A 23,509-nucleotide genomic window follows, 5' to 3' on the forward strand; every position below is an offset into this window, starting at 1 on the left:
CTCCCCTCTCCTTCTTCCCCATTTCTCCATTACTGGTTACTCCGGAGTTACAATCTAACACGGTTATCTAAATGCTCCTTCTGTGGTTTGTAGATATGCCAGTGCTGTCAACTCCCTTCTCAGAGATCCTCTAATTACATTTGCCCTTAAGACCCTTTAATTACATTTGCCCTTTGTTACTAATGACTTTTTACTGGTTTGGGAGTAACTATGTCCTTGTTTCTAACAAAGCTGGCAGCACTTCTAGTATATAATTCTCATAAATGTCGTTGGCCTCCCATGTAATTTATGAGGGTCCAAGCTATCAGACGTGAAGGTCTTCCATGGGTCTTTCTTGCATAATTCTATCTCTATTCCTGACTTCTACTGAAATGGCTATTTGGATAAATAAGTCACAAACCTAATCTTTTTAAGGAAATGGTTGGCCAACCATACACTTAACTGTTTTCTCCTGAATATACTTTTATTTTTTGCAGTATGGATAAGCTAAGAATTTTCCAAATCTTTAAGTTCTAGTTCTTTTTTGTTTAACAATTCCTTTATCAATAGCTCTCTCTCTCTTCTCTTTTTATTATACACAGCAAAGTAAAATCAGGCCACACCTTAAAGACTTTATTTAGAAATATCCTCAGCTAAATATCCAAGTTCATCACTTACAAGTTCTACTTTACACAAAATTTTGAACACAATTCAGTCAGTTCTTTGACCCTTTATAGCAAGAATTACCTTTCCTCCTGTTGTTATTCATAACATGTTCCTTCTTCTTGTCTGCATCCTCTTCAGAAGAGACTTTGTTGTTCATATTCTACCAACATTCGGTTCATGGTGATATAACGTTCTCTAAAAAGATTGAAATTTTCTCTACCATTTTCTTTTCTTTCTGAGCCCAAACAAAAATGCCTTTAATCCTATATTTTTAACCAAAAATCACTACAAGGCACCCTAGGCTTTTTCTAACATACACTTCAAAAGTTTTCCAGCCTCTGTCCATTTTCCAGTTCCAAGAGTACTTCTGCATTTTTAGGTATTTGTTACAGCAATACCCAACTTAGAACTGCACAAGCTCCCCCAAACTGGGAGTGTTTAGTCAGAGGCTGGATACCACTGGCAGAGAGTTACCAAGAAGAGGTAGGTCCTGCATCGCATGAAATGTTGGTCCTCATGTAGGTCCTAAGTGAATAATTAAGCAAATTCCCAATAACTCAGGCTTGAAACTCAGATTCTCAGTCTTCTCTTAAGTAAGTAAACTTACAAGAACCTTTATATCTTTAGGTGACATAACCAAAAGGAGAGTGGGCTAAGCCTTTGTCAAGCTCCTGATAGCAGTGAGGACTCTGAGAAAACAGCAAAGTCAACAGTTTGAGTCCAAAGAATTCAAACCCTTGAGTCCTGATTAGACTGGTGATACAGTGAGTTTTAGAACATATATTTTTTTTTTTATTATATGAGGAAAGAACTAAACATAGACAATCTTGCAGCCCTCCACTTCCTATCATATCCACACCCCCACTGCAGCATTCAACCCACACCAGTCTTTCTCCACCTGTCCCTCACTCTCCATTTATGCATCCTTTCTTAGTAATAGTCCTAAGACTCGTTCACGAATCTGCTTGGTCTTGACCCCATAGATAATGGGATTGACCATGGGTGGGAAGAGAAGGTAGAAATTGGCAAGGAGAATGTGCACATGTGGGGAAGCCCGGCGAGCCACACGGTGCATAACTGAGGAGATAACAACAGGTGTGTAGAAAGCTAAGATAGCACCTATATGAGATGCACATGTCCCAAAGGCCTTGTAGCGAGCCTCCTGAGAGGCAAGCTGTAGAACTGCCTGAAGGATGAAGATATAAGACAGGATAACAAAAAGTAGATCCAACACCACTATAAACATGGCAACAGCAATGCCATAGATATTGTTGAAGCGAGTGTCCCCACAAGCCAGCCTTACCACAGCCATGTGCTCACAGTAACAGTGGGCAATCTCGGGGCCTCGGCAGTAGTGGAAGCGTCTGAGCAGAAAGGGGAGTGGAGTCATTAATGTCACAGCCCGAATCACAGCAGCCATGCCAATCTTGGTGATAAGGGGCCCAGTAAGGAGTGAGGTGTAGTGCAGTGGCTTGCAGATCGCCATGTAGCGGTCAAAGGCCATGGCCAGCAGCACCGCTGACTCCATGATGGAGAAGGAGTGGAGAAAGAACATCTGGACCAGACAGGCATAGAAGTTGATCTCTCGATCTCTAAACCAAAAAATAGCCAGCATTTTTGGCAGTGTTGAAGAAGAAAGGACTAGATCAATGGCTGCCAACATAGCCAGAAATAGGTACATGGGCTCATGGAGGGCTACATCAACCTGGATGATGAAGAGGAGGGTGCAATTGCCAAGAAGGGCCAGAGTATAGGCTGAGCAGAAGGGAATGGAGATCCAGATATGTAGGTTCTCCAGGCCTGGGATTCCCATCAACAAGAAGAATGCTGGATGAGTTGAGGTGATATTGGAGGTTAACATGGCCACTGGAATTTTTCTTTCTGTTTTCTACTTCCACAGGGCCCTTGTAGAGTGTATCTAATGTCAGCTGAATTACAGTGCTCAAGTTCAAGCTCGGGTCATTCACATGGGAGAATTAGCCCTCGATCCCATTTATAGACCTTAAAAGAAATTAGAAAATTTTTCTAATATACATTGTCAAACATTATACATGATGTCTGCCTTAAAGGTGCTTATAAAATTATTGGGTGGTCAGGACATTAAATAACAATATAGTATCACAAGACAGCTTTCATTAAGGAACTGAGTAAACAAAGAGCTTTCTATGGTCTTTGTATATGGTCAAAAACAGCTTTATAGAAGATGTAGATCCCTGCCTAATTCAAATCTTACCCCAGAACATTCACTATCTTTCTATTTCCTCCAAACTCAAGCGACATTTCTAATTATGAAAGGAGAGTATCTGTCCCGAAATGCCAAGTTTGGCTGTATAAGAAATAATTAAGCATAGCATCTTCTAATAATTCACTTTCCTCCAAGGTCTATAGATTTTCTCTAGCCAGTTTCCACTGGTCCTTATTTGACACCCAGAAATCACACCATGAAGCCGTACCCCTCCAGCTAACTTGATAACATGAGTTCTATTGTTATCTTTCACCTAACTTTAGTTTAGCTTCCATATATGCATGCTTCTACCTTCACCTACTTTTCTCCACAGCATTTCATGACATTCAGAAAAAGCAATAGTCCACTCCCACCTGATTGTAAGACTTACCTCTGAACTTCACACCATTCTTTTCCCACCTGGAATCCTTTATCTAGCTTCCTGTTTCCCCTTTGATCATCATTTCCTTTGAAAACACTTAATTATTTGACCTATGCTCCCTTCTCTAATTTTTCAGATCCTACCTAAAAAGTTTCTTTTGAGGATTAATTTACATAACCTTTTAAAAAACTGAGCACAATGAATGAATGCATAAAAAATGTGGTATCTATACACAATGGAATACTATTCAGTTATAAAAAGAAGGAAATCCTGCTATTTGCAACAGCATGGATGGACCTTCAGAGAATTATGATAAGTGAAATAATTCAGACAAAGAAAGACAAATACTGTATGATCTCACTTATGTGGAACCTAAAATAAGCAAACTCATAGAAACAGAAAACAGATTGGTGATGGCCAGGTGTTGGGGGAAATGGGTAAATGTGGTCAAAGAGTACAAACTTCCACTTTCAAGATAAATAAGTTTGGGAAATAGTAATGTATAGTATTGACTATAGTTAACAATATTGTATATTTGAAAGTTGTTAAGAGAGTAGATTTTAAAACTTCTCATTACCAGAAAAAAAAAATTTAGCTATATAAGGTGATAGGTGTTATTTAAACTTGTAGTGATCATTTTGCAATATACTTGTATACTTGTATCAAATCATTATGCTGTGTACCTTAAACTAATACAATGTTACTGTCAATTATGTCTCAATAAAACAAATTTTTTTCTTAATTTTTAAATTAAAAAATTTATTAGCACAAATTTACATTAAAAAGTGCTTAGTAAATATTACTGCTCTTTTGGATTAAGAAAACTAAAGGTAAAATTACTTAATGATGATATCATGGTTGGTAAATGTCAATGATTAAACTTGAACTTTGAGAATTCTGGTTTCCTGCCTTTAGATACAATGTCTTAAATCACTATACTCTTCTGCCTCCACCTTGTTACTCCACGATTTGTTTGAACCCAGCATGTTCAAGTTAAGGAAAACTCGAACTCGTTACCATGGTAAAGGGGAAAGCTTTAGAATGTAAAGAGCTGGACCTAAGTGATGATTATGCCATCAGTCTACCAGCAAAAACTGACATTAATCACTGATATTTTCAATGGTTTTGTCTTTTGACTTATAAAGAAAGGTAATAACTATATCTCCCATGATCATCTTACTGAGTTTAACTGTGAGGAAAGGTGAAATCACATATAAAAATAGACCTTGAAAACTGTAAAGCATTATACAAATACTCTGTTATTCTTATCTTCCTTCCCTTTTACAAATCTGTCCCTTTTTCTAAAATGTATCTTTTAATTAACATTAACATGATCCTTTACTCCTTGGTTTTATATCCTCCTCCATCCAAAACTCTAATTCTGTTCCCCTTCACAGAACAACTTGTTTAAAAATTTGACAGTGTTCAATCTCTACTTCTTCATCTCTCATTTAATTTCCAGTTCTTTCCATCTCCACTACTCCCCTTACACTGATCTTGTCATCACTTCCTTTTTCCTTCATTCTCTCCTTTTCTTTTTTATTCCCTTTCTAGTCTCATACTTCTCTAGGTGCTCTCTTGGTTTTTTTACCGTGTCTATTCAAAGAATTCCCAAATGTATAGTTTCTACTTCCAAATGCAGAGTTTCACACTAGTATCTTGCTGCCTATTAAAAATTTTATCTTAGATGTCCTACATTTGTCTCAAACAAAGTACAACCAAAACAGAAATCTTACCTCCTCATACACTGTTCCCTCCCCATGCGTTATCTAACTTAGTACATATTACTAGCACCCATTCTATAGCAAGTCACTTCAGAAATGCAGGGACAATCCTCCTTCTTCCTTCATATCCAGTACATTATCAAATTTTATCAACCTGAAAAATGTGTTTTACTCCCTCCTCATTTCCTTTCCCTTACCAATAATCTTTTTAAATCACCATCATCTTTCATCTGGGCTAAAAAAGCCTCCTCACTGATCTTTATGATCTGAGTCTTGACTCCTCTATCATCTATTCTCTATACTGCAACAAAAGAGAACATTTATATTTAAAAGCAAATTATATTACACCAGGCCTTGCCTAAAACCTTCGTAGAATTACCATTACACTGAGGGTGGCATCCACCTTGGTTTACAAGTCTCTGCATGGTCTGGTCCCTACTCACTTTTCAGCCTCATCCCTTCCCACCTCTCCCTTTTTCGTTGTACTCTAATCACACAGCCTTCTCCCAGATGCTAGAGCTCTTGGAACTCTGTCTCAGTAGATAATGATTGTCCCTAGATTCTGCCCCTGAATTCTCTCACACCACTTTCCCCTCTCTGTGCCATTTGTATCTTCTCAAATTCACATCATCTCTTACCTGTATCACTATCAAGACCTCCTCTTTAGTTTTCCAGTCCCACTCAATCCATCCACTGCAATGCAAGAATGCACAGGGACTTCACATGCTTGCAAACTTGTTCCTGCCTAAATTATTGATCTCACTTCTTATCATCTCCCTAAATATTTATTGTAGGTTCAGCCACATTAGATTCTCTGTCACTTCCTAAAACAGTCATGCTTGTAGCTTATACAATTTACCTGGAATTCTTTCCTCTGTCCCCTTCCATACCTGGCCACCCTTTTGGTGAAGCCTATTCAGACTTCCCCAGGCAGATTTTCTCAGTATTTTCAATGAGGACTTGTTAACCCACTAAATTAAGTGAGAAGAGTTTGATCTGTGTTGCCAGTGCACGTGTCTGTCCACTTATAGGACTGTGAGTACTTTTAGTACAACAGTGGCTTACTCATTACTATATTCACAGACTACTGAACATGGTTGGTACACAAGAGTACTTTTTAAATGAATGTGTAAATTACTCCCTTCCTGGAGAAATTTTCTTCTCTCTTACTGTTGCATAATATACCACCCTCTGATCCAAACTGAGATTTATGGGTATCTCCCAATTTAGACACCTCCACAAATATAAATTGTATAAAACTCTTCCATCAATTTCATTTACTTGGATCAGAATAAAAGCCCTCTTCACCTTAGAAATGTCTCCTCCAAGTCTAATGTGTATCTGTCCATTTCCTCTAGGGCTTAGCTTTGGGATGGACAACATGGAAGCCCCATAACAACAGGGCTGCGTCTTATGTTTACTGCCACTAATATCTATAGCAACCATATAGAAACTTGCTAAATAGTTCTTGAATAAATGAACAAAAAGCCTCTTATACATGCTGTCACCTTATTCTTAAGTGAATATGCTTCTCCAATTCCAAACAGGTGTCTCCTCTTGCTGAATGCCCTTGCGCCCCTTCCTTCCTGTGTACTCCCTTCAACATACCTGGCCCTCAGTTTACTTGCCCTTACACCTCAGTCTCACAACTAGCCTATTCTGTCTAAAATTTTTAATAATCCATCAACATTCCTTCTTTCCAGGTTCAACTACAATATGCCTCTAGTTCCATTCACACTCCAGCTCTGCTTATCTGGTTTCCTCCTATCCCAACCCCTTCCACCCTGCTTGGCACAAACACTTTTCCAGTCCTTACATGTCATTGTCCTGTGTTTGTTTCCTGCCTCCACAGTGAAGATATCAGCAAATGACAAAATGAAGCCCGAGTCATTTATTTCTTTGTCTCCTAAGTGAAAGTGCCCATGGATCCATACCTAGAGAATATTCAGTCAATGCTGTAAACTATTTAGTAGACCACACCTTTATCGTGAGAGGACCTTATAAGAATGTATTTGGGGAACTAACCAAATCCTCAAATGGTCAGGGAGAAAGTTAGTAGCAGGTCTAACACAAATTTTACATCTCCTAACTCCTACACCAAGATTCTCTCTATAGAACCATACTGCAAAGATAAAGTTGTTTCTCGCTGAAATCTTTAATTCACAAGTGTACCTGACCTGTTCCTTCCATCTCTGTATTTCAGGTGCTTTCTTTACTCCCCACCCCCTGCCCCGGACTATTATAGCAGCTATGACTGATGTGGGGCCAGAAAGTGAAGTAGGAATAAAGCAAGCCGCACTCACAGGAAGAATGTGACTAACCAGATCTGGGTTGTTTAGCTAAGGTTTTCCTAAGGTGGCCCCTAATGCACAACACAGGAGCACAGGCCTGGGTGGCAGAAAAGAGTTTCTTATAATAATGGTGGGACAAGAGGATCTGGAGCTCATAGAAGATAATGCATTTCAGGAGGATATAAAGATGGTCTTTGGTTAGGTACAGACATCCAAGGATGAGAATGACAGAAGACAAGAGAATAGGGAGGTGAAGTAAGGCCTGAGGCCAGGGTAGTGTTTGGACACAAGAGGTACATGAAAGATGGACTCTGCCTTGTGCACCCTGGACTCATCCCCCTAACCTCCCCTATTTCCCTCAAACATTAAACATACTCTTCTCTTAAGGGGGCTCCACTCAGCCTTTGGGTATTCCCCTTAGTGATTATTATTTTCAGTTTTATTTCTATCCTGGCTATTCCAGTTTTCTCTGCCAGTCTCAGCTCGCATGGCCTCTTACCTTGACCCTGTTCTAGACCTCTGGTAGCCAGCCGATCTCAGTATAAGTACTCCTCCCTGGTCTACTCACACCTCATCCCATTTGTGCCAATGTCCTTACCATTCCCCATGTACTCCCGGTCTGCCCCAATCACCACTGTGCTCTCACCCCTTAGTGGGATGCTCAGTTCACTTCCTGTAGGCTTCAGGAAACACTGACGGAGTTTTCCTCTCAGTGAAAGGAAGGTGGGGAAAAGAGTTGAAAAGACGAGATCTGGCTATATCCTCACAATCAGCTGGTCTTCCCCCAAAAGACAAAGGAAACAGCAGGTTCTCTCCCTGAAGAATATCTTTAAAAGCCCCATGATGGACCTGGTGTCTTCTCTAGGAGTGACTCTAGGGAACTTCTCTTTCCCAGTCACCAGTCTTTTGGGGTTCCAGCCCCAGGCTTTCCACTCCCTCACCTCTGTGGCATTCAATTATGCCTCCCTTGAGGCAGATTGTAGTCTGGTTTCAGTAATTACCGTGACTTTTACCACCCTCACCTCCCTTCCCTGCAGAACCTACTAAGAATATACAAACAGATGCCTGCTGTGTGTGCTTTGGGTCTTTTGTTTTTGTTTTTAATTTATGATTCATTAAAGTATAGCTGACAGGTAATATATTAGTTTCAGGTGTACAACACAGTGATTTGACATTTATATACCTTATGATGGGAACACCACATTAAGTTCCGTAACCATCTACCACCAAAGTTATTACAATATTATAGACCATATTCTCTATGTTGTACACTACATCCCTGTGGCTTATTTTGTAAATGGAAGTTTGTACCTCTTATTCCCGTTCATCCCTTTCACCTAACCCACACCCTCCTCTCCTCTGGCAAGCATAAATTTGTTTTCTGTATCTGAGTCTGTTGCTGTGTTGTGCTGTTTTGTTTTGTTTGTTTGTTTGTTTGTTTGGTTGGTTGGTTGGTTGATTGGGTGTTTGGTTGGCTGGCTGATTAGTTTTGCAGAATTTTTTAGATTCCACACATAGGTGAAATCATACTGTATTTACCTTTTTCTGTCTAATTTTACTTAAACTAATACCCATGTTGTTGCAAATGTCAGAGTTTATTTTTTATTGCTGAGTAATATTCCATTGTATATACATACCATGTCATTTTTATCTATTCATCTATTGGTGAACACCTATTTTTTCTTCCATCTTTTGACTATTGAAATAATGCTGCAATGAATATAGAGGTTCATATACTTTTTTCAGATTAGTGTTTTTGTCTTCTTTGTATGAATACCCAGAAGTGCAATTACTAGGGTGTATGGTAGTTCTATTTTTAATTTTTTTGAGGAACCTCCATTTTGGTTTGTGACTTTTGAAAGATGAGTTTCAGTGATAATTGAAGTCAAGGTTACCTATTCATTTTTTTTTAATTTGTCTAATCTGGTTTGAATTTTTGAGGTTGTTATGTTTTGTGAACAGAGCTGTGAGCTAAGGCTAAGTGGGAGATTTAGGTTTGAGTCTCAGCTTGCAACCTGGATGAGGCACTTAACCCCTCTGTACCCTGGATTGTTTATCTATTGTGTAGGGACACCTACACCTCTCACAATTTGGGGAGAATCCAATGAGATCACTGAGGAATAGTTATCAATGTTGCTATTAATTGTTAGTAATTAATAATCATTAATAATAATAATACCAGTCTATCAATAAATGCTATCTGTTACATCTTCAAAGCATATCCAAAGTGTTAGCACTTTTCACTGCTTCTGCTGCTGCCCCTCTAGTTCAAACCACCATCATTGCACTCTTTGGCTACAACAATGACTTTCAAACTAAGTTCCATTTTTTATCCCTGTCTCTTTATATGAGTATAGCATCCAAAGTAGACCTTTTAAAATTTAAGTCACAGCATAACAGAATCTTGTTCAAAAATTTCCAAAAGCTATCTACTACCACGCTTCAAATACAACCTGGACCTTGCTTACCTCTCCAAATTCATCTCTTACCTTCTTTTCTCCATCATTCCATTCCAGCAACTGGCCTGATGCTATCCCTCAAATTCACTAAACACATTCTGGACCTCAAGGCCTGCAGATCTTCTCTTCCCTCTGCCCGGAGCACTGCCCTGCATATAGCTGCATGTCTTGCTCTCTCATTTCATCAATATCCCTACCAATTCAAATATCACCACCTTCCATGACCTCTGTGCCTAAAAATGTGCTCATTTTCTTCTTATCCTTTATATTTTTTCTTAGAACTTTTCAATACCTATTTATGTTATATATTATATTTAATAGAAGACTCTCTAATTAGCAGTAGAAATTCCATGAGAACAAGGACTTTGTCTTCTTTCTTCACTATTTCTTTCCTAGTACTTAGAGAAATGCTGGCACATAATAGGTGTTCATTAATATTCTGTTGAGTAAATATTGTTGATTGAACAAAAATCTGTCCAATGGTATCACAAATCAACAATTAATAGCCATGCTTATCCTTGACCCCCATCTAGATAACAGAAATCCTAGATATGGCTCTGAGTACTATGGTACTAGCAGAAAATTTAAGCGTCATCTCATTTATCTGCTATTGTCAGTTATTCCCTCTATTAGTATCAGTTGTATCTCTGAAAGATCTAAATGGGAAAAGGCCAAAACTCAGCAGTCCTAAAGCTTAATTATAAAAGTATCATTCCTCCATGCTCTCCACAGAATCTGTATGTTTAGAGAACAAAGCCTCCACCTTCCTCTCTATCATCTGGGCCACATTATCTCCACTAGTTCTTCCCTCCACCACCTGCATGCATTGAAAACTCCTGAATGCAAGAATATTTTCAATTCTTTGTATCTCCAAGACAATGTCAGGTACATATAAAGTCATCAATATATGTTTAACTTACTGATTGTCTGATATCCACCTTGTCTTCCTGACCTATGTTTGATTAAAATCCTATCTGCTTATTCAACAGCCTTCTCCCAAAAACCTAACATCATCATGATATTTGAAGCACTATCAGAGAGAGAAATTAACTCACCCTGGTCTCTGCCTTTGTATAAACTCATTGTGTGAAAGATAATATATTGACAATAACAACAAAAATGCATTGAAGACTTGCTATGTTCCAGGCACTGCAAATAAATATCTTATACGTAATATCCCATGACAATCCTCCCCATTTTTACAGATGGATAACAAGGGGTTAAGAGCTGTTATTTAACTTACCTAAGGTCATACCAACAAGATTTAGAGCAGACAATATCAGAAACATAGCATCTGATAAAATGTTCTGTGGACAAGAGAAGAGAGAGAACATGCAATGATGACTCAGAGTATCAGAAAGACTCATTAAAATGTTAACTTTGAACTAGACGTAATGGTTCCCAGAATATTCCCATATCCCTTTCCTGTCATGTTTTACACATGCTGGCCTCTCTCCTTGGTGTGCCCCTTCTTCGAAGCTCACCTTAAATTTCTAAACCCTAAATTCTTGGCTAACTTTTACAGAACTAACCCTTTCCCTTTTGAATGAGCCTCTGTGTCTTTTTTATGTCTACATCTATATCAATGAATTGTAATTAATTTGTATCTGTCTGCCCATCTTCTAAATCAGACTATGACCTCTTTGAGAACAGGGGCATCACCCTTCAGGTCTACGTCCTAACACCTAACATAGTCCTTTACATATAACAGATGCTCAATCAGTGATCATTAAATTATATAAAATAATAAAATAAAAACTATACTTTTTATAGAGCACTTGGCAAAATGGTAAATGCCTTGCATATATCATCTCATTGAATATTCATTGCCTCCCCATTTTACAGATAAAGAAATTACATCCAGAGAAGTAGCTTGCCCAAAAGAAACACTGAAAGACAAATATTTTGGACAGATGGGAGGGGATAAGAGAAAAAGCAAAATTAGCAAAATATTCTAAAATGTGTTACTATGTAAAAAAACCTTTAGAATTGTTTGCATTGTCCACCTGTTCCTTCTTACCCACACTGAACTTGCAGGGTACATATTTTCTGCTATCCTGTCTTTCCTCTCTACTCCATCATGGCCTAAATTTCCTAACTTCAATTTTCCACCTCTTTCCACCATCCCAGAGGTCCTTTTAGTGCTTTTATCCCCAGGGAAGTTTTACTGTCACCTAAGGCCCTAATCACAAGATAAATACTCCAGTTCTTTTGATCCCCACACTCTAAACCACACAGCACCTAAGACTCCACTACCACTCTTTGCCCCAGACCTGGTAAGTCTGTCTGTCTGTTCAACCCTACAATAGGCACACTATAATCAGATCAAAGACCTGACTGCTATTAATTTCAAATAAAAGGGATTTGCAAGTGAATCACACTTGTGTTAGGTAGTGTTATTGCTATTCATGTAAGTATCTCCCATAATAATTCCTCACAGTAGTCTTCCACTAATGAATGTTGAGTTCTTGGCAGGTGGCTTCCAGAAGCTCATGAGCACCTCCACTGATGAAGAACATGTTCCTTTCCTTGTTCCAGGTATCTGAGCTCCTATTCTTATATACAGGGTGTGCAAAAGTAGGTTTACTGTTGTGAGAACACAAAACACAGAGTTTATTTTTGTATTATTATTTGTTTATCATGGTATTATTTTTATTAACCTAATTTTGCCCACCCCTGTATTTTAGGTTAGGCCTTTCTTATACCAAACGCTAAGGTAATTCAGAACAAAGGGAGGTGTAGGACATAAAAGAAGTTATTCTGGATGAGTCATCTAAAAGAGGCTGGGAGTTTCTCCTTGCCTGACTTCCAGAGGGAGATGAATCCAAAGAAAATAACAGTAGGGTATAGCAGAAGCGGGTTCACAGGCAAAAAGAAAAAGCTGTAAGAGTCTCTAGCCATTCACCTTTACCATAGAGAGGCTTCTGCAGCCATGCCATTTACCTCCCAGCCCAGAGATCATTGAATCAAATAGACATGGCAAAGGAACCTTCGAACACTGGTGATGATAACCCACCTCCTGCTTTTCATCATTTCCCATTGCCCTACAATCTTCTTGTCCTGGACACTTTTCATGAGATCTAAATCAAATATTAGTGAGAAGACTAGGAAGGTCAAAACATTGACCTTGATCTCTTCCCTGAAATATGGTCATATTATGCTCAACATATGCTTTTCCAACTTTATTTTTCCCATCTGTGCAAATGAGACTGAGGCACAATGAGCTTTGAGGTCATTGTGCTATGTAGCTACAGAGACTGAGTAAAAGATTTTTGAGTGGCAGCTCAGGGACTGAGGAAACTTGATTTAATTATTAAAAGGCTGGGTGGAAGAAGGAAGGGGAGAGAAGAAAGCAAGGCTGCTTCTTTGTGGCTGAATAATTCAGCTCTACATTTTCTCCACACCAAAGAAAGAGCGCTGATGCATGGACAGTCCAAAAGCAATTTCTTACCTAACTATACTTGTCTTCTGAGCACAGCCTTGTTCATGCATTTGGCATAGCAACATATGTAGACAATCACATGCTCACTCAAACACGTAGTGTACTCATTCATAGAATGGACCAGTTTTACATATACTATTTCAAAAAGTCCTACTCACCCCCAACTCAGATTTTTCTCTTCTTGACACTTCAGCCAACACAAAAACTGAAATCCCTGAGAATATGCTTGGGCCAAGGCTGGATGATGGAAACTCAGGGAGGAAGATAGCACAGAAGAGAACATAGGAAACACATGGAAGAAGGGATCCTGAGACAGAAAGGGACAAGGTGATTAGTTCAATATCACAGTGACAGCCACAGTTGGCACTGAGAAGGGAAAACAGGCATCCTGGTCCAGCGTTCCTTCCCTTCTTCTTGCCTCTCTTTCTGGGTATGAATAGCTGATGCAAGGGATTTCAAGGAGTATTGCAGCTTAAAGTAAAGCATACAAGTGGGCTGTTTCCAGAGGGTCCAATTAGTCACCTACGTCTGTCCCAACTAGCAACCAGGACACAATCGCATTCCATTATATTAGAAATCAGTGTGAGAAAGGCACATTTCTCTCTCTCTCTCTCTCCCCCTTCTCTTTCTTTCTCTCTCTCTCTCTCCTCTCTTTTCTATTCTCTCCTATGTCTATTTCTTATTCTTTCTTTCCTCTTCATTCTTATCTCCCCTTCCTCTAATGTTCTTTTCTTAAGTATTTTAATCATCTCTTATTGTTATCCTATTACAGTTGTCCCAATTGTTCCCCCTTTGCCCTCCTCCACCCATCCTATCCCCTGCTCCCACAGTTAATTCCCACACTGTTGTCCGTGTCCGTGGATTGTTCATACATGTTATTAATCTCTCCTCTATTTCAAATTCTCAATAACTGGCTGTCTAGTGGATAAGAGAAAAATTGGAAGGTACATGTAAGTGAGGGAAGATGAGAGGATATAGAGTTTGGGTAATGGACAAAGAGATGGGGTGTGTATGTGTAGAAGCTCAGTACCATCATTTGACCAAAGTTAGTTTCCATATTTGCTTACAGTGAATGATTCTGTTCCCAGTGATCAAAATTGATTTCTTATCTCCTCTTTCTTTCACGTACCTTTGATTTCTGTAAGAAACTACATTTCATATGCAATCATCTCTCGATAGTCTTATCAAACTACATATTATGACCAAACCAGCCTAAAATCTACCACTGACCAGTTCTGCATGACCTCACCTGTTTCTACCAGCATCCACACCAGACACCTAAGGCAAGCATAGCATCTAGTACTAACATGAGCCTAGTGATGTTATAGCTGTAGCAAGCTGCAAGAGATTCAGCCCCTCACCATGTGTTTTGCTGTTTCTTGTTAGAACCTATGTTCTGAGCCTCATCTATGAATAACCACAGGCTCAATGACTTAAAAAACCCATCCAAGATCTCCCTGTTTTCCCTTATCTTCCCCTCAGTTCTGATCTTTCCCTCTTCTAAAGTAACAACATTTGAGTCTTCCATCCAATCTGCCTGACCTTTATTATTACATTACCCTTATATTATCACATAGAAAGATGATTCAGAAGAAAATAAAGTATAGACAGAAGAGGGTTCACAGACAGAAAGAAGAAAGCTCTAAAAGTCTCTAGCCTCTCACCTTCACCCTGGAGAGAATTCTACAGCTATGACATCGTTGAATTAGACACAAATGCAAAGGACTCCCTTGAACCCTGGAAATGATAACTTCACCTCCTGCTTTGAATCATTTCTCAGTGCTCTACAGTCTTCTCACCCTGGATGTTTTTCATGAGGTCTAACTTAAATATTTCCTGTTACCATTTCAGTTTCAGCCAAAGCATGAGAATAAATCCCAATGACTTCATCTCTCAGGGTTTTCTATAGCTGAGAACAATGCAATGAGCTCTTCTATACCCATCCAACTTTGACTTGGCTATGCAATTCACAAACCACAGCCATCAGAACCCAAACACTTTCCTGCTAATGGGAATTCCTGGCCTGGAGGCATCCCACTTTTGGATTGCATTTCCCTTCTGCTCCATGTATACCCTGGCAGTGTTCGGCAACGTGGCAGTGCTGCTGGTGGTGCATTCAGAGCCTGCACTACACCAGCCTATGTACCTGTTCCTATGCATGCTGTCCATCATTGACCTGGTGCTCTGTACTTCGACAGTGCCCAAGCTCCTTGCACTCTTTTGGGCAAATGCTGCTGAGATTGCCTTTGAAGCCTGTGCTGCTCAGATGTTTTTTATCCATGGTTTCTCAGCTGTAGAATCTGGTATCCTACTAGCAATGGCCTTTGACCGCTACTTGGCCATCTGCTGGCCACTGCACTATGGGTCATTGCTGCCACGAGAGGCTGTGGGCAAGCTGGGGGCTGCTGCTGTGTTTCGTGGCTTGGGGCTCATGACCCCACTCACCTGCTTACTGGCAAGGCTGAGCTACTGTAGCCGAGTGGTGGCCCACTCCTACTGTGAGCACATGGCTGTGGTGAAGCTGGCTTGTGGGGGCACACAGCCAAACAACATCTATGGCATCACTGCTGCCACCCTGGTGGTGGGCACTGACTCCATCTGCATTGCTATCTCCTATGCACTCATCTTCCGGGCTGTGTTAGGCCTCTCCTCTAAGGAAGCAAGGGCTAAGACCTTTGGTACCTGTGGCTCCCACCTGGGTGTCATCCTTCTCTTTTATATGCCAGGGCTCTTCTCATTCTACACACAGCGCTTTGGCCAGAATGTGCCCCGGCACATCCACATCCTTCTGGCTGATCTCTACCTCATTGTGCCACCCATGCTCAACCCCATCATCTATGGCATGAAGACCAAACAGATCCGGGATGGGGCACTCAGACTGTTGAAGTGGGGCTCTGCCCAGTCATAGTCTTCAACTCTACCCTGGAACCCTATCCTCTTCCCTTAGTCCTTAGGAAAGATGTTTAAGAGACCAGTGGCTCCCAGCAATGTGGGGAAAAAGAAATCCACACTCAATGCTGTCCTTATTTGATAAGGAGTGTTAGCACAAATCTGATGTGGGGAAGAACAACCAGGTGTTTCACACTTGTGATGTAGATATTGTTACAAAGCTTTGGGAGCCCCTGTCTAGTGGGAAACATGGTTACCAAGCTCACAATGGCCTCCCAGGGAATCCCACTCTGCTGTTCTGACATGGCTCCTACATTCCAGGAGACCTTGATAAAATGAGAAAGATACAACTACTGGTCTGACAAGGAAAAATAACTATCACCCACAGTCAGGTGTTTTTACCCTGATAAGGATACATGGATACCTTTCTCAGTGAGCTTTAAGTCTGATGAGATGAGAGAGAGAGAGAGAAAGAGAGAGAGAGAGAGAGAATTTGAGAGGCAGATAGATTGTTGGAGGAGGTAAACAAGAGGATGTTACTGCTGGTTGACCCTTGAGCCCAGGCATTCGAAGGCACCTCACCTCCTCCCTTGTCCTTTGAATATACACTCTGCCTACTGTTCCCACAATGGGAGCTGTTCCAAGGAAATAACCTTGGGAAAGTAATGCATTATTGAGGCTGTCTGGATTGAATATGTGACTGAACCTAGTTAAGGTCTATAATGTATAAGCTTTTAAGATTTTGTTGGGTGAGTGTAGAGATCTATTCATCTTGCAATAGCCCAAAACAAGCCTTGTATGTAATTTCCTGTGCCTATTAAACCTTCTCCCTACCCATCTGGAGTGGTCTGACTCTTTCTTTGGTCTCTCCCTGCCCTCTGTGTTCAGGGACCACTTTGTAAACTAACAGTGATGGAGACAAGTACTTGTTTTATTTTTAACTTTTAGTTTAACATTCCATAAAATTTTGGGTGGATTAGTCTTTGGAATTGCAGACAACAGTCAAAACCTTATTTAAACTCCAATATACTTGAAATGCAATAGCAGTAGCATTATTTTAGTTATTTCTAACCGCTATTTGAAAATGGTTTCTGCTTGCAATTGCATTTTGAGTTACATAAGAAGCCAGAAGCATTGAGCAATATTTAGAATTTAATCACAACAAAAGCATGTTACATCAAAATTTGTGTGATACAACTAAAGCAGTACTTGAGAAAATCTGAAATCTTGAATGTAAGTGTCAGAAAACAAGAAATAGTGGAAGCAAATGAACCTCACTACCACATGTGGTTGGTTGGGACATGAATAATCTATAACTCTCTCTTTTTCATAACAGACCAAAGAGAATAGGAAGGACCTCCAATAAGCTAAGGAGGTAGTTACAGCAAAATCTTTATTTTCTTTTTCAAGTACTTATCTCAGTGGATCTCAATCTTGAATGTATATACAATTCACCTGTAGAAGTGATTGAAATGTAGGTTTCTCAGCTCTTTTCTCTGAAGGTACTGAATCTCTTGGTTTAGGTTTGGACTGTAATACTGCATTTTAGCAAGCAATCTAGATGATTTGGACACATGATTTAAGAAATGATCCCCACTTATATGACAATGTATATCTACTGATTATTTCTATGGTGCTCTGAAATGGGGAAAAATGGCAGTTGAAATAATCAGTAATGTTTTCCATCACAAAGCAAGTTACACATTTTGATTTAATCCCACATTGAGTACTTTTTAGGTAGAAACCACTTAACATTGAGTTTTCTATGTTTGTGTTTTTGAGTTCTCAAGATTTAGGTGAGGCAAATATAGCAAAATTATCAGAATTAGTGTGCCATTTTGTACTTTATCTAGACAATCTTATAATTAAAAAGTATTACATAAGACATTTTTAGCAACCCCCCCCTTTCCAACAATTGTTAACAGATCAATTCTGCCCTTGAACTTACATCTAATTTCATCCAAATTGACCTCTATTGATTCACCAAGTAATATTTCTCAAGATAACAGGCTCAACCATTTTAAATTGTTATCCCAGGGATAATGTTAGCAGGAAGAATGAACATAACCCCATTAAATCAGAATACAATGTGAGTTTCCTCTTTGAATGTAAAAATTACTACAGATATTTATTTGAGAGAAAATGACATTTTGGAAAGAGTTAATTTTATCTCTAAAGCCCAAAGGACAAATAATTGAGCTCAATTCTAAAGGGCTTTCTTTTGTTTGTTTGTTTGTTTTCGTTTCTCTGTTTTTTAAATATGTTTTATTGATTATGCTGTTACAGTTGTCCCAATTTCTTTTCCCTCTGCTCCCCTCCACCCAGTGACCCCCTTCCCTTCAGTTGTCCCCCCCTTTTAGTCCATGTCCATTGGTTGTGCATATAGTTCTTCTCAACCTCTTCCTGTCTACTCCATTCCCTCCTACTATGCTTCTTAATTCCTGTACCATCTCCCTCCCTTTTCCCCCTTCTCTCTCTCCGCTGACTTCCTCCCAATATGTTCCCCATACTTATAATTCTTTTTCCACTCTCGTTGCCTACTTAGTTTGCCTTTGTTTCGATTCCCTAGCTTCCGTTGTTGGTTGTTGTGATACACTTTTCATTTTAATGTTCATAGTTTTGATCCTCCTTCTTCTAAACCAGTCCCTTTAACATCTCATATAACAGTGGTTTGGATCTAATGAACTCTTTCAGTTTTATTTTGTCCTGGAAACACTTTCTCTGTCCTTCTATTCTGAATGACAGCTTCACTGGATAGAGTATTCGTGGCTGTAGGTTTTGTTTTTCATTACTTTGAATATTTCTTGCCAGTCCCTTCTTTCTTGCAGGGTCTCCTTTGAGAAATCAGCTGATAATCTAATTGGGACCCCTTTGTACATAATTCTTTTCTTCTCTCTTGATGTTTTTAAGATTCTCTATCCTTAATTTCTGACATTTTGATTGTAATGTGTCTTGGAGTGGTTCTCCCTGTGTCCAGTTTTTCTGGAACTCTCTGTGCTTCCTGGACCTGTAAGTCTATTTCTCTCCCCAAATTAGGGAAGTTCTGCTTCATTATTTTTTCACATAATCTTTCAATTTTTAGTTCTTCTTCTTTGCCCTCTGGCAAACCTATAATTCTAATGTTTGTTCGCTTATAGCTGTCCCAGAGGTTTCTGAGCCTCTCCTCATTTTCCTCACTTTTTGTTTCCTCTTTTTGCACTGGTTGACTGTTTGTTCCTTCCCTATGTTCCAATTTGTTGATTTAATCTCTGGTTTTTGTTTCCTCACCACTTGTCTCGTATGTGTTTTCGTTCATTTCAGCAGGGTTAGTCTTCATTCCTTCCCCGCCGTGTTCAATATCTTTTGTTAATTCTGTAAGCTGCTTTATGACTATAGCTCTGAACTGAGCCTCAGAAAGTTTTCCTATTTGTTCATCGGTTAATTCTTTTATTTGCTGTTTGGTTATCTTCATGACTGGTATTTCAATCATTATTCCTGTTATTCTGATCATTTTCATTTATCTTTCCTTCTTGGGCAGGGTTGTCACATCTCCTATGCTATCGGGTGCAGCGCCCTGAGCACTCGTCACAACCTGGTGACCTTTTTCACCACACTGTGGCACTTTGTGTGGGGGCGGGAGTCCAAGATGGATTCCTGCTGCTACTCTCCGCTGAGAGACCGGGAGCCTCTTCCTCCATCCCCATGCCCTCTGAGCCTCACAGTCCGAGGCAATGGGGGTCTGCGTTCCCCAGCATTAGAATCGTGAGCTGACGGGTCTCAACTGCAGCCAGGACTGCTCCCCTGGCATTTCTCGCAGTCCTGCCACTATTAGCCCTGCTGCTTCTGCCGACAGCACAGCCTGACCTTTCTGCCCCGGTTTCACCCCTCTTACCCGTCCGGATGAGCACCACTGGTTTATCACTTCATACGTTTGACTTCCATGTAGTTTTATTTTCTGGAATTTCTGGTTATTTTTGGTTTTGAGGTAGTTGTAGTCCTTCTTAGTTGTGGAGGCAGACAGAGCGTGTCAGTCTAAGCCTCCATCTTGGCCAGAAGTCCCCTAAAGGGCTTTCATTCAACATAAACAACTAACATTATCAGAGGTTGAAATTTTATCCTTAAAATAGCATTATACAATAGAAGTGTAACTCTTAAGCTAGAGGCATGTAATTAAACAATAGGCCTAAAATTATTGATAGCTTACCATTTATCTGGAAGCTCTTATGGTTTTTTTTTTTTTATCTTAAACTCACTTCTGGAAGAAGTTTTCATACAATGAACTAAAATGCTGTTTCTTGGAATATAAATGAATGTGTCTTCCTGGTGATACAGTTTTGGCTTAAAAACTTATAGTGCAATAGACTTTTGGAAGTATTCTGTTTGAAAACATATAACGTTTAGGAGATTATGAGTTATTAGTAATATAAGCTGAAGTAGGGGAAATTCTTTCTATTTATCTGATGAGTCAAACATTGACTTTCAGAGCATGACTATGAAATAAAGGTCTGGGATTACTTTTTCATCTTAAAAGGACAACTATAGAGGAGTTTGACTGACTCCACGATACTCCAGAGTATGTACAGATTTATATCAAGTCTTAAACCTCACTACACTAACCCTGCAACCTTCCCCAAACCACCAACTGGCAATCCACGCTTCTATGTATCAGGCTTGGACTCCTTCCTTTCCAAATACTCTAAAATCAAATTGATTTCTTACATGAAGATTTGCTTGGTTTCTATGAGATATGGTTGATTTCTGAAATTCTTTTTTTTTTTTTTTTTTAATTCTTCGTACACCATCCCTAAGCAAATCATAACTGGGATTTTCTCTTTAGTGGAACAGTCAGACCCCATCAGTGGCAAATGCTCTCTTGTGTGGTTGTTTCTCTAGTCAAAGGTAATTTTATTGTAGTTACTGGACTCAAATTAATGGGGTTTACTAATCTGTTTGCTGCAGGTGATAAACCAAAGGAAATAATGCTGACGGAAATGTATCAGCACAAATGAGGAGAAGTCAATGTGCCCTACAGCCCAGCCTGAGTCGCTTCTCTTTTCTGCTAATAGAGGAGGGGGATGCACTAATAACACAGAAAACCACCATTCATCTTTGAATAGGTTACAGAGCTTTAGTTCACCACACATCCTGCAAAGCAGATCACTCGAATAGCATTCATTGCCGCTTCTTGAGGTGGATTAGTATTTACACATTAATTAACAATTAGAATTGGAGGGAGAGGAATTGAGTCTGACACAAGCTCTCTGAGGATGGCTTAATAGAAAAGCTCTGCTGCACCATTCTTAGTCATCCAGAGATATTGAACAATACCAAGCATAGCATCCAAAGCTCTCCTCTTCTCCAATTAAAGTGTTGGCCCATTTAGGTCTGACTCATTTTTTTAAAAGGCTCAAATTGGCCTTTTGCATTTTACATCAGTTATCATAACATAGAAAACCAGAGACACATGCTGCCAACCATAGGAAAAAATCCAAGTCTCAGAAGTTAAATAGATGTATATCTGTTAAACCAATTCTGAAAATAAATAACTAAAAATAAAACTTCACAAATTACATAAAAATAGGTAATAATTCAGCCCATTACCAATTATACTGTACCAGTTGTACCAGAAATACATTTCAGATATAAACTTTAGAATTTAATTTATTTTTATGTGGTTGGAATACAAGGTGCATCTATGATTATTAAGATTTCAGAAATAATGTAGCACCACTAGATTTATTTCTTTAGCCTTGTCCTACCTAAAACTTGATGCCTAGTTTCAAAGCAGTGATCTTTCCAAATAAAAGATGCTAGACTTATAGAGTTGGGTTTAAAAGGTGGCTCTGTTAACCCAAATGTCATGTGGGTTTTTAAAAAGTCATTCTCAGCTGCCTAGTTCCTCATTATTTTCATATTTCTTATGGCAAATTAAGGACAATACCATGTATCTTGCTCTTTACTATCCTGATATATCTAATTTGTGTGTGGGTACTTAGCATAGTGCATAATACATAGAAGATATACATATATAATAATTTATTCAGTATTCCTCTGTCCTCTCTTCTCTCTAGCAATTTAACATCCCAAAACAGGAAAAAATAGGTTCATATGCTTGGTTAAATTTATGGTATCTTCAAAAAGTATTTTTTGTTTCCCTAACACCTTCTCATACCTATCACACAACACATTTTTTATTCTTTGAAATTTTAGAAATTTTGCAGGTTCTTATCATGTTCCAAACCTTGAAGGTAAAGAGATCATTTCTAATGGATTTCTGTGTTTTGTTGAAATACAGATATCTCTTTGATGAAGTCTTTCATTTGACTTTTCTAGCACCTCATTCTGGATGCTTTCTTTGCCTTGAAACTAATAAACACAGCTCATGGCAGGTTGTCTCCCAAGTATGGGATGGGAGAAAAGAATGATCAATGGAAGTAAAAGTGCGGAACCAAAGACCAGTTCTATTTGCACATGAGACTGTTTCCAATTCAATTCATTCTAAAATCTACATTATCCAATAGTCTTAAAAATGCTTTTTAAAACTGGTATTCTTTATTTACTATGCTTTACCTGAAGATTAAATCAGGCATCAATCCTATCCTCTAGTAGCTTATGCCTCTACAAGACAGCTTTCTTCCCATCCCCCAACATAGGACTCAGCCCTGTTTGAAGGGTCTTGTGAAGAAAGGAGAAGCCCTTTCACCAAAGTAATCAAACCTGGTTCTAATAAACTAGAATTTGCACCTATCCCCTGGCTCTTTGGGGATTCTTAAGCCACTGAAGAAATAGGCAGAGTGTGTGGTTTCTATACTGTCTGGAATGACTTCTCCCTGTTACCAGGGAGAATGTGGGTTGCTGTGCCAGGGAGCAAGGAGACTATGCCTAAAACCCAAGTTATACACTAGAGAGAGTCCTCATTATCATCACCCGATAACAATGACTGATATGTTAAAAACGAGAATATTAAGGACACTGATCGTTCAGGAATGAAGATTTGGGTCATTGTCACCATGAAAAGAACACTGGAGTACCAACATACTGGCGGTGAGTGAGGGGAATTTGGCATGAGTGGCAACCGTGGTCTTAGAGCCAGTTACCAAGGTAGGGACTGTTGCAGCTATGAATATGTTATGTTAACTTATCTATGTGTGTATCATTGAACATGTACCAAAGCAACCTTGTGGTGAATGTATTAACATACAAATTTAATAGATTATTCCACTGAACCTGAGAGAGATGGCATATAGCTAGTAAATAGCGGGATTAGCACCAAATCCATGTCTGCCCTATCATGAGAGCTCTGCTTTTCTACCCCTCTTGATAGTGGCTTAGTCATTGCCTGCAGGAAACAACAAAGGGTCTGCAGTGATGTCAAAAAAGAGTCCTCTTCTAAGTATGTGCAAATTCACTTACAGGTCTCTTTTTCATTTAATTTTTTCACTCTCTTTTGACTTTGCTTTCTGATACTATGTTC

General features: G+C 39.2%; 2 protein-coding genes across 2 annotated transcripts; one reads left to right on the top strand and one right to left on the bottom strand.

Moving 5' to 3' along the window:
* Positions 1 to 1,561: 1,561 nt before the first annotated feature.
* Positions 1,562 to 2,506, bottom strand: LOC150018390 (olfactory receptor 52K1-like). The gene has a single exon (XM_090267303.1). It carries the CDS (start codon positions 2,504 to 2,506, stop codon positions 1,562 to 1,564), a length of 945 nt encoding a protein of 314 aa, XP_090123429.1.
* A 12,621-nt stretch (positions 2,507 to 15,127) lies between these two features.
* Positions 15,128 to 16,134, top strand: LOC150018391 (olfactory receptor 52P1-like). The gene is made up of 2 exons (XM_090267755.1): positions 15,128 to 16,049; positions 16,115 to 16,134. The coding sequence occupies exons 1-2, from the start codon at positions 15,128 to 15,130 to the stop codon at positions 16,132 to 16,134; spliced, it is 942 nt and encodes a 313-aa protein (XP_090123881.1).
* The last annotated feature ends 7,375 nt before the right edge of the window (positions 16,135 to 23,509 follow it).

The sequence above is a fragment of the Furipterus horrens genome, unplaced genomic scaffold (assembly GCF_987537825.1).
Source record: "Furipterus horrens unplaced genomic scaffold, mFurHor1.1.pri manual_scaffold_2, whole genome shotgun sequence".
NCBI classification, from domain to species: Eukaryota; Metazoa; Chordata; class Mammalia; order Chiroptera; family Furipteridae; genus Furipterus; species Furipterus horrens.

Excerpts from the sequence above, each read along its gene's own strand:
- LOC150018390 (XM_090267303.1), bottom strand. The coding sequence starts at position 2,506 with ATGTTAACCTCCAATATCACCTCAACTCATCCAGCATTCTTCTTGTTG.
- LOC150018391 (XM_090267755.1), top strand. The coding sequence starts at position 15,128 with ATGCAATTCACAAACCACAGCCATCAGAACCCAAACACTTTCCTGCTA. Across the intron at positions 16,050-16,114 it reads GGATGGGGCACTCAGACTGT|TCCTTAGGAAAGATGTTTAA; the intron begins TGAAGTGGGGCT and ends CTCTTCCCTTAG.